The following is a 15,822-nucleotide window of genomic DNA, read 5'->3' on the forward strand; positions in this document are numbered from 1 at the left end:
TAATAATAAGAAAAGAAATATTTGAGAAGAAAAGATAAATTTGATCAGCAGTGATGTGTGTGGGACAACAAAACACTATGCAATAAAAGAACTTGGCGAGAGCACTCACTTAGCAAAATGACATTCAGTATGAGTTACTGGAATAACACTGACTATATTACTGCCATGTCTGACTAAGGCTGAAACAAAAATAAAGGAATAAAGGGGACAAACCTAAACATATGTATCAAGTTTTGTTCCAAAATTTACTGCACCATTTGAAAAAAAAAAAACAAAGCAGCAGTTTTTAGGTTTGCATTATGTGGCATTACTCATAGCTGAAATCCAGATCAGCATTGCACTTTATTTTATTTTATTGCACTATAATCCAGCTTGATGCAACAAAAATAACAGAACAAGTAGCTTTTCATGACTCCCAACAATGTGCAGTATGCGATCAAACACAGTAACATTACAGTACACTGCCTTTCTGTCCCCATTAACTTGAGATTCATTACATTGTCTCTTTATGTAAGTAACTATACTAGAAAGCGAGCTGGTTAATGCTGTCAAATACAAGCCCACCAGGAACTCCATCCTCTAAAATGACCATAAAGTTGTATTAACGACTGTCTATCTCAGAGTCAATAAAAACGGAATGAAATGAGCTACTGTACATAAAGGTAGGGCTTATTACATGGCTGCTTTATCGGATTGCACTATCAGTGTAAGACATCTTTTAAAGCATGGTGATGATGCGCTGTTTACAGTATCAGATACTCGAGTACTCAATCTATAGTATTTTTTATCAACAAATGCAGCAGTAACTCATTATTTTTCCTATGATAAAGAAGTTCATTTAGGTTTAAAAATCCCATTCTTACTCTTCTTACATTCCCTTACTACCGATGCATAATCTTTTTTGCCTTTTTACATTCATTAGTCTCAGTTTTCCAGCACCAGAAGCAGCCCATATGTTTATCCACTAATAGGTGGTTGTCATCTTCCTGTTTCTCTTTGCTGAAGGACTCTTCAGGGGTTTCAGTCCACCACCAATCCTTTTCCTTGCTCTCAGTCCTCCTGACCACCTTTTCATCTCAATCCCTGACCTCTTTTCCACATCACATGATCTCCCTTTCCTCCTCTTCATCACCACTCTCTCCTCCAGTCTGTATGCCCGGAACACTGTTTTATATCACAGTCTTTCGGCCCTCTGCTTCAAAAATACGCATCTCTATAAATGTCCGTCCCTCCCTCAGCTTGCTCTGTCAGTGTGTCCTCAGTTGTCTTCCTCCTTGTGTCCGTTGACCAGGCCTGACTCCCACTGGTGTACTAGAGGGGTCTTCTCTCTGGAGTTCTGGAGACAATGGTGGACCTGAGTGTAAAGGGCACACAGGATAGCAGGATTAAATGGTGACTGCAAGGTAGATGAAGTTTTTTGTGAAAGTGGAAACAGAAAATGAACAAAACAACAGAAACATCAGATGTGTGGCAGCAGAAGATGGGACAAACAAGTCAACAGGAAAGAAGAGCAAAACCATAAAAAGAAGGATTGATTTCCTATAGGGCCCTGTGATGGACCGGCGACCTGTCCAGGGTGTACCCCACCTTTCGCCCGATGCCAGCTGGGATTGGCTCCAGCTCCCGCAGCGACCCCGTTTGGGATTAAGCGGTATAGAAAATGAGAATGAGAGAGATTTCCTATAGACAGCATCTCTTTGGATGAGCTTGATGAGCTCCTTAAGTCAGAGGAAGGTTAATGCAACTGTGAACAGTGAGGATCCAGGCTGCCATAGCTATCCTAAAAGCACTAGCATGTTGCTGCTTTGTGCTGTCATGTAATTGTTGCTTTTAATTCGCATTTAATGTTTATCTATGTATGCATATTCATGTTTTATCTATTTGTATGCATCGTGTTTAGCACTTTGAATTGCCTTTGTGTATGAAAATGTGCTACATAAATTAACATGCCTTCAAGGCCATGTTCAGAATGACCAAGTCAACAACTGAGGTCACATTCTCATGCAATCAGAAATGTAATCAGAAACCAGGTCAGTGCAGCACGCAAATAACCAACCAGCTGAGAGACAGAGGGAGAGACATAAGAAGAAAGAGAGCAAAACATTGCTAATGCTAATGTCAGACTGAAGCTTGTGGCTACACCAGATCAACATGTAACTCGATTAAACAGCTAAAGCCACAGCGCATCACTCCACTCTGATCAGAGACCCACAAGGCAGGTAATGGAAGTCAGTGGGATCATCACTTCACTTTCCTCTTTCTCTGCTATTGGCTCCGTCCACACACACAAACCCACAGTACAGACTCTGTCGTTCGCTCCCTCCCTCCCTTCCTCCCTCTCTCGCTCTCTCTCTCTCAGTCTCAGGGCTGTTTGCCTTCTTCCCTTATCTACAAAGATAAGCTCCTTACTGTGTGTTCAGTATGTTATCAGATGTTTGTGGCCCATATTTGGTTCACAAGAGACACTGACATTCTCCTAAAAGCCTATCTACCTTGGACCCTTGGCCCAGTGCAGTTTAAAACATGTGCTCATATTCATGCTGCCAAGAGGCTGATTGAACCCCCAAAGCTACATTGCAATGCATGTGTTGTACAAGCGTTTGTGAAGCCTGATGTCTTCTTAGCTGAATTCGAGGGAAATTCATGAGGGTAATTTGCCTACATTTTCCTGCCCTTTCAGTGTGCCACATAGATAAGGTTGGTGTATTAATTTACTGAGCAGACATACTTATTAGATGCCATTGTGAAGCCTGGTGTTTTCCCATGTGGTCGAATATTTCAGAGAATCTTCGAAAAATAATAGTATAAAGGAAACAATAACATCCAAATGTTATTACAACAGGGAAAGTGGCTTTACTAACTCACCTGTGGCTGGTTAATCTTCTCCTCTTCAGCATGGGCTGGGGGCCACACGCCGAGCTTGCCAACCGACTGGCGTGCTGCAAGAGAGAGAGAAAGAGAAAAAAGGGTGAGGACGGAATGAGCCAAGAGAAGGGCGGCAATGAGGCAAAGTGGCTCCTATGATTTTGTTTGTGCTCCACACTGTGAGCAATGAAGCTTCTTTGAATCAAATTAACCCTGAACATGGTGAAGCGGAGAGAAATGAAAGGAGACAGAGAGGAATGTAGAGAGATTTGATTTCATGACTGAACATGGTGAAACAGAAACAAAATGTTGCCACCAGAAATGAAGGAATATAAAAAAAAAGTCAAAACTCATTGTCTACAAAAGAACATGTAATTGTTCCTCTCCTAACACTGAGTCACGGTCATTCCAGGCACACCCTGGCCTGACTGTCACACAGCTATGTCACGCAACTATGATGAATGACCACATTTTGATTCATATACAGCCACAAAAGATAGATTAGCAACCCTTCCTGCCAAGCAACACACAAACATACAATGACACTTCATTAGCACCACCCTTCATGTTCGAAACATGTTCATTTAAAATGTTTCTTAAATAGATGTTACTTAACACTGGCAATTATATAAAAGTGGATATTTTTCAAATATGCTTTTCCTGTTATTCAACTGTTTGTTTAGGTCACCTTACTCAATTTTGCAGTCATGCTACAAGTCTCAAAGAAAAACTTTGCCTTTGTTTGACTGGTTTCTCTGCTGTACTGTGCTTTCTGCACCTTCTTTTTTATTTTGTCAGTTTTTATCTTCATTTTATGTATTTTATCTCATTTAACAGTGTTTTGTCTTTGTCTTAGCTGATTTTATGCTGGTTTAAATGCTTACTGCTTTTAATGCTGTTACTGTTTTTCCTTGTTTCTGTAAAGCACTTTGAATTGCCTCTGTGTATGAAATGTGCTATATAAATAAAGTTGCCTTGCCTTGTCTTACACGTTTTACACAATTTGTTTAAGGAAATATATTCACACATTCGATCTTTAAATGTGTTTTCAGGTTGTCTGTCCATCAGCCTGGTCAAGTGAACATGATATCTCAGGAACATCTTTAGGGAATTTCATCAAATTTGGGACAAACAACCATTTGGATTTACATGAGGATAAACTGATTCAGTTTTTGTGGTCAAAGGTCAAAGGTCAAGGCCACTCTGATCTCATGTCTATCCCATTCTTATGAACTTGACTTGGTGGAGGCATTCAAGTGTGAGGCAGTAATTCTAGTTTTCATTTATAATTTTTACCTAATACAACCAGTAGTTATAACTATTCCATCAATTTATCACTTACTTGTAGCTTCATTTGAACTTCTGACTGCTGGTTCAATGTATAAATATATTAGTTTAATTAAACTGTAATTTATATGTTGTTTTAATTAGATGAGCAGCTCCACAATTTTTTTTAAAACCCCCAGGACACCGTGGAAGTATCCCTTGAGACCTTGTTTCATGTACCCTTACTGGGAATCACTCCTGTACAGTTACGGCAGTGTTGAAATCACACAGAGACACACATTAATAAGTGGTTCCCACAGTAGGCAGCACAAGTTGTATCCACTTCTTGAATGCTGGATTTAGACATCATCTCAGAATTGAACTCCTTTTTTGCTGACATAATGGTGTCAAGATATGACTCAGGACTTTTCCTTGCCTCAGCTTTTGCAATTAATATCTCAGAATTGATGCCAAATTTATTGTGGAGTTGCAGAATTTTATTTTCTTGTCAGCCAGCTCATGGTCTCCGGTGCAAAATTATTGCAGCTAATACTGGTTCTGAAAGCTGTTTTGAGGTTTTCCACTGACAATGGGAAAAATGAAATAATGTGCTGGCTGGGTTGTTTCAGGGGGTTTTCATCATCTCGCTGCAGATATAAAAGTAACACACATGCCAGCACACAGGCATCCACACACACAAACACACTGTCTCAGTGAACTGGTGAGCACAAGCAGAATTAATTGTATCCCACATGCACACATTTTTACCCTTAACCCAGCATTCAGTGCTTCACTAACCTGCTGAGGGTCCAGTTCCCCCAGTGGATGATGAGTCAGAAGAGTCAAGAACAGCCAGTCCATTTGCTGAAGACGAAGACAACGTAAGACTCTTTCCTTCTATGCTATCTGGCCTCCCTCCTCCTTTTGCACCCCCTGTGCACCCGTACAGGCTCATCCTCTGCTTGCGAAGTTCCTTCTCCCTCTCTTGGGTCTCTCGAATATCCTGCTCCACTTTAACCTTTTTTACTGAGGAGCGCAACTTAAAAAAAGGGTTTTCCTTGGGTGTCAGTTCTTCTTCATCCTGTTCTGCTTGTTCCGGCTGGCTCCCTGTCACCCCACCATGTCCTCCTGTCCTGTATGATGAGATGTTAGGATTTCCAGAGTCGACAACAGTGACCGGCTTTGCCTCTTGTTTGGCATAGAGCTTCTGCACTGGGACACTCAGGTTACTCTCTAGGATGATGACCTGGCAATCAGTTGCCTCAGAGAAGCCTGGTCCCTGAGGAGCCAAGTTGGTTGAACCACCTCGTTTGACTAAGCTGAGGTTCTGTTTGGGATTTAACACATCTGTGTTTTGACTATTCTCCACATGAGAGTCTCCTACAGTGGGTGCCTGTGATGAGATGCCCTCCCGGTTCTCCAGGGCTGAGGTGTCATTGGCTGAATACGAGGACGTGCTCTTACTCCTGGCTGAGACAGTTGAATCATCAGGTTTCTGAAAGGCCTCAAAAAGCTGTTTCTTGTATTTTAGTTGGCGAACTGAGCCTTTGTCATACAAACCTGGAATTTTCCCAAGCTTGACCAGATCCTCTTCCCTCTGGGTCTCCATGTGGATCTCATGGTACATCATTTTGCCAGCAAACTGCCTGTCTTTGCCTTGAGAACCCTCAGACTTTGCAGTGAAAGATTGACTGAGAACAGCTGTCTTTAATGGGATCTCTACATACTCTGGGGAGGTGGGGGGATTAGGAAGCCCTCTGGACTTCCTCAGGCTGTTTTCACGCTCTACAGCCCGTCTGATCTCCCTTTCAATCGGAGTCTCCTTTGTGGGAGTACCTGTAGAGATGATGTTGTTGCTCTCCAAAGTGCTGCCTGGGTAGAAGTCCGTTGATACTCCACTGTCACTCTGGGTATCATCACACAAGTCACTCTTCATTCTGCTGTGTTTGCTATATCTTTCTCCCTTCAGCTCTTGTATTTGGACTTCTTGTGAATATCCTAATAGTCCTCTGCAGTGTTGATGCCCAGTCGCCTTGCTCTTTTCAACTGCATTCTCTTTCTGCTTTTCCTCGCCACCTGTTTGTTCACTTTCTCCCTCTGTGCTTTCCCCCGCCCTGCTGTGCCTTTCTCTCACAGCTACAACACACCCAGAGCCTTGAGAAACTGCCTCGCCCTGACTGGACAGCTCCATGGTAATGATCAACAAAGGTGGAGAGGTTGGGCAGTGCACCTGTTGTGCAACTTCCTGGTTTGGTCCCTTGGGGGTATGTTCATACTGGCTTTCAGGCAATAGCTCCACCTGGTGTTTGTCTGCAGGTACTGCAGGCAGGGTTGCCGGTGGGTCTGGCTTAGTTGACACAGGAAGAGAATAGGAGGATTGGAAGGGTTTGCTTGTGGTATCTAGTGAACCCCTCTGCTGCTGGCAAGATGCAGTATCCGTGCTCACTTCCTCTTCTTTCTCACTTTCATCAACAAAAGGAGGGGAGCACACAATGTATACATCATCTGTGTTGTTACTGTCAAAGGGAGAATAGTGAGCATCCTCTATTGTATTATTTTCCGGCTCACTGTAGCTAAAGCCATCTGGTGAGAAGTGCAGTTGTTTGTCATTGTCCTCTGCTGTCACACTATCCTCTCTTATCTCCTCGGGTGGTGACTCTACCTTTTGATCAACTGGTTCAGTGAGCAGAGGTGTCTGAGGGCGCCCTTGACTATTCAGACTACCAGGAGACATGCCTGTTGGGTCCGAGATGATCTTCTCATCTGCTGCGCCCACCAGGCTGGAAAAGGCCACTTTTTCAAAGCATTCTTCTATTGTTAAGGCACTGAGGAGAGGAGAAGGAGGGACATCTTCACACTGATCAGCTGCCTTTTCATATACCTCTTGATGCTGGAATGCCTCCACTAGTTTTTTGGGAACTAATCCTGGCACAAATTCTCCCCTTTCACTTGGGGTACACAGACTTATTGATTTTTGCTTTTCCAATTTGGTTGCAGCAGTTATTTCATCTCTTGAGAATGTTTGCTTCTGTGATGTTTCATCCTGAGCTCCAGGCTCCAGGATGTCTTCAGGCTCCACTACAGGAGCTTTTTTGTCTTGCAGAGGGGAGCTGTGGCTTATGGTTGCACCCACTTCACCCTGTGCCCAGGACTCATTGTTTAGTGAGTTGACAGGACCCTGCTCCTGCCAGGCCACAGGCTTTGTTGCCATGGTGACACGTCTGGTGATGTACAACCAATTCGACCAGTCAGAAAATTTGGCCTCCAGCCAGTCAGTCTCAGTGAAAGCACAGGAACACAGAGGTGCAAAAATGGAACCACAGAGTGATTAATGGAGTTCAACAACAACAAACATGGCCACCCATTTTATATCCCATTATTTCAGCGCAGATGAAATGACTTGCTTTAGAACTACCGAGAGAATGAATCATCAAGCTGTATTCACAGTGACATTTACTGTGCAACAGTTTTGAAATGTTAAGGTAATCTATGCGGACATGTTTCCCTCTCTGTTTTCATACCTCATTCAGCCTGCACAGCAATGGTCCAGCTAATAAAAAGAAAGATTTACAGTTTAGGAGAACATAAAAAAAAACCCAAATTAAATAAAAACAAAAATCTTGTCTGAATAAATAGCATTGGCATTCAGAGAACAGAACTTTTTGTTTTGCCTGTCTAATGAGGTTTTAATGTCAACTTCTGTTTCCAGTTTAGCCATCAGGAGATACAAAAACTGTATGCTATAATGAATTTTATAGGAATCATCTAAATACAGATGGATGACAAATTAAAATCTATGACACAACAAATGCAGATATACAGAGGACATGAGATTTGATGAGTATGAAAATGAGAATAAGCCAACTGTTACTGCTTCCACAGTCGTCAGATCTCACCCTAATTAAACGTAAGATTTTTGGAGTAATGTGACATACAGCACTCTCTGCCACCCTGACTGAAGAGTGTTCAGAGACTTGGAAAATCTACACTGCTCTAGGCTTGTGGTGGCCAAATAGCTTACTATGACACTTTATATTGTTTTGTTATTTTCTTTCAGTGTGCCACCCATCTGTGTGTTTGTGCAGAGTTGTGTACAGTATGATAGCTGGTGCAGCACTGGAGCAGCAATGACCCGGTTTTTTTCATGTCAAACTGTTCTATAGTATGACAGGAAGTCTGTTTATAACATCATGCTCGGCTTTGGCTGCAAGGTAGAAGCTGTATTCTACTCCTGTGTAACGTACAAAGTTTTCTGCTGAACTCACCTTCTTTAAATCAGCTCATGGGGATGGGGAACGGCTCCACACATACACACACAATCTGAAAACAACAGGACTGTCTGTGGGGTATACTAATAAAGGGGAATCCAGCTCCTCCAATACCAGTTTTTCTTTGACTCACACCTTTCTATTTCCAACATGCCCTGTATAAATGTTATTGCCTTCCACACCTCACCTGCACACAGATACTGTACACACAAAACACCTCTGTCGTCCTCTGTTTGGACTGATTGTTGGCAACACACTACAGCAGGTTTGGACTCCAGCACTGGGACTGTAGAGCACAGTACTGTGGATAACTGGTCTCTGATGAACTGGGATGGATGGACAAATAGAATAACTACTGCAGCTAAATAGATAGTTACAGCAAATGCCACCCTTCATGTAGAGATAATAAGGACTGACAACATGACATGGCAAGAAGAATGGGGGACACTGTGACAGTAATAATGGCGGAGCATGTAAATACCACAGCAGAACAATGTGGCCTAATGTGGGTAAATTAAGAAGAGAACAGTCAGGGAACGGGGGGTTATGAGAACTACGACAAACATTGTTTACAATCAACAATGACTGGAACCACTCATCAGCTGCATGCCGTCACTGTACTGGGGCTCTACTCCACCTGCCTCTATGGCAGGCTCAGAAAACAATGTTTTAAGGTTGTTATATGTTCATAAATTTGAATATATTATATACAGCCTGTTTCCAGTTAAGTGCCCATTTTAAAATGCACCCTTGGTGTTGGCAGACTGGCTTTTTTCTCATGGGGCATGAGTGGCAGTCTCCCCCTCCAACTGGGTAGCTGGCATTGCCACAAAGCTATTTCTGTGTCAGAGACAAAACCAGCATACTGTGCCTTTACAGAGCCCAGCAGAAGAACTGGAGATGGCTATTGTGTATTTGTTTAGATGTTAGCTGGGTGAAATATTACGAGCCTTGCTGCATGATAGCCCAGACCTGGCCATGTGCTGACAGTGGGTAGCATAATATGTCACCCACTAACTGAGGAGTCATGACATGAAGTGTCATTGTGAAAGGCAGCATAAAAATGAGCATTTTGCCACAGTGAGAAAGTGTTGTAATGGTTTAGGCTTATGTTAAGAAATCTATTGCAAATCTCTGCCTTTATTTAGCCACACCTGCTGATTCTGTTGAAGAGAAAAAAGACTGAATCAATAAATACAGTGACCATGCAACTGTGCAGTAGTGAAACCTGCATTTAGATTGTTGCGTGGTAATATAATCTGACTACTTTGAGTGCAAACTCAGGCATGCCCTAATGGGATATGTCGCTTATGCAGATTTGCCTCTACAAACTAATGGCATTATAAATCTATCATGACATGCTGTTTTGTTTTATTTTGTAAGACACACAGAGAAACTGGCAGAACTTAACCACGGATTCTCCAGTGCTCTCATTTAGTAAAGGAAGGTTGCAAGAAATTGCAAATTAAAGCTCCATTACATAACAGACTTATGTTTTGCTCATTATCTACAAAGAAGCTCACTTTATCAAAAGAACACCAAAAACACAATCATCATTAAAAATGCATTTGCGACTGGCCTTACAAATAAACTTGCCCCTCTTTTTGGGGGCAGATGTGTCCTAAGCTGATTTCAAATTTAAGGGCATATGACAAACGATAAATGCAGTCAATGTCATCTTTAATTAGAATCAGTTTGCTTGCTATCTGATGGCTGCTGACATAGTTCTCTGCACATCTTACAGTCTCTCCCTTCAACATGCTTTAGTCACTGTGGAAAAAAGTAACAAAAGTTAACAAGCTGGTCTTTACTGGCTTTATGTCACCAGTCAGCAAGGTGCTACAGCAGCAACAATCCAGAAACGAAAAAAGAAAAGAAAAAACACAGCAAAACACGACAACACTGGATGACTTGTTGGAAGAATTCTGTTTTATTTCACCCAAACTATACTATTTCCAGTGTCTCTCAGTTTTTCTGTTCAACTGTTTTAATTTCAGGTTGAGCAGTTGCATCACTGTCTTTACTGGCTTTATGTCACCAGTCAGCAAGGTGCTACAGCAGCAACAATCCAGAAACGAAAAAAGAAAAGAAAAAACACAGCAAAACACGACAACACTGGATGACTTGTTGGAAGAGTTCTGTTTTATTTCACTGACACATTTTGGCACAAGGTCTTCATTAGGGTGATTTACAGAATGTGTAAAAAGCAGAGCCTATTTCCAGTATTCTCTGTAAAACTGCAACAAGTCAGCTAGTGTTGATGGTTTTCTGAAATTACTTCTGTAACAGAGCTGTTATTTATTCACTTGTTTGGAATACAGTACAGCTCATGTACAGTAGCAAAAAGCAGAGTGAATCACAGATTATCTGAGTTGCACATACCTGTTAACAAAATGCTTTGAAGATGCCAAATGACAGGTCACTGATTTTTAAGCATCACAAAAGGACTTTCTCTGCTCTCAGCCCTAGTGCCTTGCTGCTTGTATCTCCTCCCTGGTGGACACTAACACCCTCTGTGCAATGTTCATGCACTCTTGCATTTGTATACTATGCTCACACTAGCAAACACTCACTAATCCATACAGGAGAATGAGCATGCACGTGTGCTCGAGGCTTACCCTGTTGTTGTGGATTTGATGGTACTAATCCAATTAGTGAGCAACACATGTTAACTGTTACACCATGCAAGCGAACGAGGGATAAGGGCTGATGTGATTACATTGCCAAATGTTTTTATCCTGTCCACTTATATCTGAGCTTATACATTTTAGTGTTTAGTGTTTTCTATTAAATTCACTATACAGTAGGTATAAATACATAAATCTATGTTCAATGAATGTTTTGATTTACAGTCAAATGTGTAATCTACAGAACAGCAGAATAAATTCAAGCTGTCACATCAAGTCAGTTTTTTGTCATGTTGCCCAAAATCACAACCCTTGAAAGGAACCTTTGTAACCTTATGTAACAGTGGGCACACAGGGCACCCATGGAAAGTTTAAACACTAAAATGGAGCGTAACAGCAGCAAAAGTAGTGTCAAAAGTAAACAAACTGCATATTAATGTCAGTTACATAATAAAATCTTTCTATGTGGCAAGGGTACATATTGTATTTGGAGTTTATTGTTGAATTTGCATTGACACTTAGTGGGGAAAAATATCTATCTATCTATCTATTGCATTTATTACTCAGCATGTCAAGATATTTCGATGAATGTAGGAGAGTTTAAAATATCCAGTCTGTAAAAAGCACTGGTGACACTGTCATATTTTTATTGTCATATCTCCACAAGTGCAAACATATAGCAAGGAAATGTAACTGTAATGTTTTTATTTTTTCCATATTACAGTACATTTTGTGGTAAAATTGTAATAGCTGCAAAAACTACATATTTACCTTGGTGTCACCAAATTTGCAAAATTGTTTCACATATGTTGAAAAACACTTTTATCAAAATGTTGGCTCCAAAAACAAATTTAATTCTAGTTATAGATTAGTTGCTATTAAGAAACACAGCATGTAACCTCCACACTGATTTTGACACAATGCATCAAAACGATATCTTCTGAATGTCTTTCAGTCCTTCTTTCCCTCTGCTTTCTCTTTGGGTCCAGCTGCTGGATCACTGGGTGTCTCTTCTGGACAAAGCTCCTTGGTAGGATCCATCACAACAGGTGGAGGCATGTTCAGACATGCCACCTGTGCCCTGAACTCCTCCATCTCCCTCTGCTCCAGCTGTCTCCTCCTACTGAACAGGTAAAAATGCTGCCGCTTGCCTGATTCAACATCAAAGCTCAAGAGTATGCAGTCATGGCAGGTTGTGTGGGTGAAGGTTGTGGTGACATTGCCATCCCTAATGGTGAAACTGCTGCCTTCCAGGGAGATGTTGTAGGATGAAGAGTGGCACTTGTTATCCATATTCAAGATACGTTTGAACAAGATGCTGGATTCACTGGTGTTGTTGAAGAAGCTAGAAGAGGCGCTGTCTCTACGTCCAAATCTCTCAATGAGTGTTGGATCGCTCAGGCTGCCTGCAACTAAAGCCCATCTTCCCTCCAAGTGATGAAGATCAACCTGATCCAAAGGTCGGAGCAAGTCTTTACAGGTCAGAGGAGCTGAACGACTCAGAGCCATCAAGCAGAAAACAACGGCACACACTACAAACATGACTCTGCACGCTGAAATCATGATCCGCTGTTTGTTGTACTGTTTGTTGCTGGGGTAGTTTTAACAGGTCTCAGTTGCACTGAAGTAGCTAAATAAAATGGTGGGGTTTCTGTTTTATAGTTTTTAAGAAACCTGCAGTTTCACAATACTGAACATTCCATTCCAGAGAGACAGAGAGCAGAGTCCCTTTTTCACCTGTGGATTCTGTGATTGTGAAATGAAGGACTGATCTGAGTTCTGTGACTTTTGATTGTTTACACTGGAGGTTTTCCTGTTGACTCTCTTTTCTTAGTATCAGAATCAGAAAAACATGAGAGCAAGAAAAAGAATGTGCCTTTAGGTAAAGAAAGAGGGAACAATGAATTATAAATGTATACATCTATACATGTGAACAGTATACACACACTTTTAGGTGGAAACATTTTCAGATAAATATTGTCCTGTTATACATGTCATGGGTAAGTGTTCATCAGAGTGATGGACCAGGGGCGTACAGTGACTTGTAGCGCTGTCCAGAGGGGAGAAGCTCAAACAGTTTGTGTCCAGGGTGTGAGGGGTCTAAAATCTTTTCTGCCCTCCTTTTGACCCATGAGGTGGAGGTCAGGGTTTGATTATGAGAAAGCTCATGGCTGTTTCCACCGGGGTATATTTTTACAAGACCTGTGGGAGTATGGGGTACTGGGATCATTGCTATGGGCCATTAGACCCTCGTGTTAGCAGAGAAAGAGTTGTTCCTACTGTACATTCTTGGCAGGAAGTTAAGTTTTCAGTGGGCTTTGCCAGAGTTGTCCTTTGCCAACAATTTTGTTTGTGGTTTTCATAGAGATACTCTGTAGGCTCAGCCAAGATACAGAAAGTGTTCAATACTGTGACCTCAGGACAAAATTTCTACTTTTTTTTTTTTTAGAGGACATGCTTCTGCTCGCTTCTTCACACAGTGACCACCGGCGTGCACTGAGATGATTTACGGTGGAGCGGGAATGAGGGTCAACTGTACTCTTCAAGGTTGGGAATGAGTCACTGCCACAAATGAAGGGGCTCAAGTGTCGTGTTTACAAGTGCGAACAGGCTGGTGTGTGAGATCAACAGGTCAGTCGGTGCTGTATCAGCAGTAATGCAGATGAATGTTTGTTGTCGTAAAGAAGGAGCTGATTTTGAAGGAGAAGCCATGGGTTTATCAGCAGATCTACATTCCAGCCCTCACCTACTGTATGATGATGGCCTTTAGAAAGTGACAGATAGAATGAGATGATGAATACAGGCAGCCGAAATAAATTCCTTTCACTCACCCTTAGTGATAGGGTGAGCTGCTCAGACATCCTGAGGGAGCTTGAGGTGGATCTGCTGCTCCCCTGCATTGAAATGAATCATAAGAGGATGTTTGGGTTCTGATTGTGATTTAAGGCACATCCAACTGAGAGGTGACCACAGGGGCAGCCCCAAAATATGCTAGAGGTATTACATATCCCATCTAGCCTGAGAAAGCCCCATGATCCCTCAGGTAGAGCTGAAGCTATGGAGGAGGATGTATGGGCTACTATGCTTAACTTGCAGCCAGCATGACACAGACTGAAATATAGGGTAGCAAAGTTTCAAGTTTTTATTTGTGTGGCACCTTTTATACAGAGGTTGCAGCACAACTGTACACATATCCAGTTCAAATCCTGTCATGCCATTCAGTATGCAAGAGCATCATGCCAATAAATATGATTGACTAACAGTTTTAAAAGCAAGAAAGTTCCCATTAGGAGAAAGTTGGGGTGCATGAATGGATCATTATACGTCCCACAGGAGAGAGGTGTTGCAGTGTGAAACATTGTGTTTTCTATCAATGAGCTCTTTAAGAGTCTAGGATTACACCCAAGTTAGTAAGTTCTATCACCAAGTCCTTTTTAGGTTTTTGGCCAATCAATAATTTTTCATTTAGTTTGAATAAATAATGTTGCATCCACTGATTTATTGACATCAGGCAGGAGATTATAATATAAAGACTGTCAGTGTCTGAAAAATGGAAACATGGCCGTGCACCACCCGCGTAGCTGGAAGCTTATGTTTTGTTGTCTGATTACAATACCAATTAGGAGCATTGTACAAATTGAAAAGCAGTTGTTCAAGGCAACTCCGGCTTCCTCCCACAGGCCAAAGATATGCAGCTTAGACTGATTGGTGACTCTAATTTGCCCATAGGAGTGAATGTGAGTGTGTGTCATCCCTGTGATAGACAGGTGACCTGTCCAGGGTGCACCCTACCTCTCGCCTAGTGTCAGCTGGGATTGGCTCCAGCCCCCTGTGACCCTGTTCAGGAATAAGCGGTATAGATAATGGGTGGATGATTCAAGGCAGCTTCCTCTGGCTGGCCTGCGGGTTAGGTCATGCCATCCTGGCTGATGCTCTTGCATACTGAAACAAAATGTTCTGTCTGAAATACAGCAGTGTAACACTTCTGAACAGTACCAGATAAACCAACCCAGTTTTCAAGGCAGTCAATGACTATAAAGTGATGAACTGTGTGGAGTACTGCAGTGATGTCTGGCTTCTCAAGTACAACAACAGAATTCTGTCCTAAGATTTGTATATACTGTATACAATATATTAACACAATGATTCCATTGTGCTACCTTGGATAAGAGAAAGTCAATGAGTAAACCTCCAAAGTAAACAATCAAAAGTCACAATACTCATTTTCTTCATTTCGCAATCACAAATTTCACAGGTGAAATGGACACTCTGCTCTCTGGTGTTTCCACTATTGTGACAGTGAAGGTTTCTGAAAACCAAAAAATCCAGAAAACCTGTCATTTTATTTAGCTACGTCACTGCAACTGATACCTCTAAAACAGCAGATCATGATTTCAACATACAAAGTTAAGTTTGCAGTGTGTAATGTTGGTCTCTGCTTAATGTCTCTGAGTCATTCGGCTCCTCTGGCCTGTAAAGACTTGGTCCAACCTTTGGATCAGCTTGATCTTCATCATTTGGAAGCAAGATGTGTTTTAGTTGCAGGCAGCCTGAGCTACCTACCATTCATAGAACAACTAAGATGTAGAAACTGTTCCACTGTTAAATTCTCCAACACCACCAGTGAATCTAACATTCTCTACAGTTGCACCACACATTTAGAAAACAAGAGCTGCTATTCGTCTAACAACATCCCCCTGGAAGGCGTAGCTTCACCACTGACAACGTCATCACAACCTTCATGTGCACATCCTGGCATGATGAGCTGGACTTGAGAAAGTGGCAGCATTTTTACC

The 15,822-nt window shown here is 41.9% G+C and overlaps 2 protein-coding genes across 2 annotated transcripts; both read right to left on the minus strand.

Moving 5' to 3' along the window:
- Positions 1-6,234, minus strand: misp3 (MISP family member 3). Its single transcript, XM_020597100.1, has 3 exons — positions 4,930-6,234; positions 2,866-2,939; positions 1-1,354 (listed from the first exon to the last, which is right to left on the minus strand). The coding sequence occupies exons 1-3, from the start codon at positions 6,065-6,067 to the stop codon at positions 1,259-1,261; spliced, it is 1,308 nt and encodes a 435-aa protein (XP_020452756.1). The 5' UTR covers positions 6,068-6,234; the 3' UTR covers positions 1-1,258.
- A 5,580-nt stretch (positions 6,235-11,814) lies between these two features.
- On the minus strand, positions 11,815-12,589 carry LOC109958385 (uncharacterized). Its single transcript, XM_020596969.1, has one exon. It carries the CDS (start codon positions 12,587-12,589, stop codon positions 11,978-11,980), a length of 612 nt encoding a protein of 203 aa, XP_020452625.1. The 3' UTR covers positions 11,815-11,977.
- Positions 12,590-15,822: the final 3,233 nt, after the last annotated feature.

The sequence above is a fragment of the Monopterus albus genome, unplaced genomic scaffold (assembly GCF_001952655.1).
Source record: "Monopterus albus unplaced genomic scaffold, M_albus_1.0 scaffold32.1, whole genome shotgun sequence".
Taxonomy (NCBI): domain Eukaryota; kingdom Metazoa; phylum Chordata; class Actinopteri; order Synbranchiformes; family Synbranchidae; genus Monopterus; species Monopterus albus.

Excerpts from the sequence above, each read along its gene's own strand:
- misp3 (XM_020597100.1), bottom strand. The coding sequence starts at position 6,067 with ATGAAGAGTGACTTGTGTGATGATACCCAGAGTGACAGTGGAGTATCA. Across the intron at positions 2,940-4,929 it reads GGGAACTGGACCCTCAGCAG|CACGCCAGTCGGTTGGCAAG; the intron begins GTTAGTGAAGCA and ends TCTCTCTTGCAG. Across the intron at positions 1,355-2,865 it reads AGAAGATTAACCAGCCACAG|GTCCACCATTGTCTCCAGAA; the intron begins GTGAGTTAGTAA and ends CTTTACACTCAG.
- LOC109958385 (XM_020596969.1), bottom strand. The coding sequence starts at position 12,589 with ATGATTTCAGCGTGCAGAGTCATGTTTGTAGTGTGTGCCGTTGTTTTC.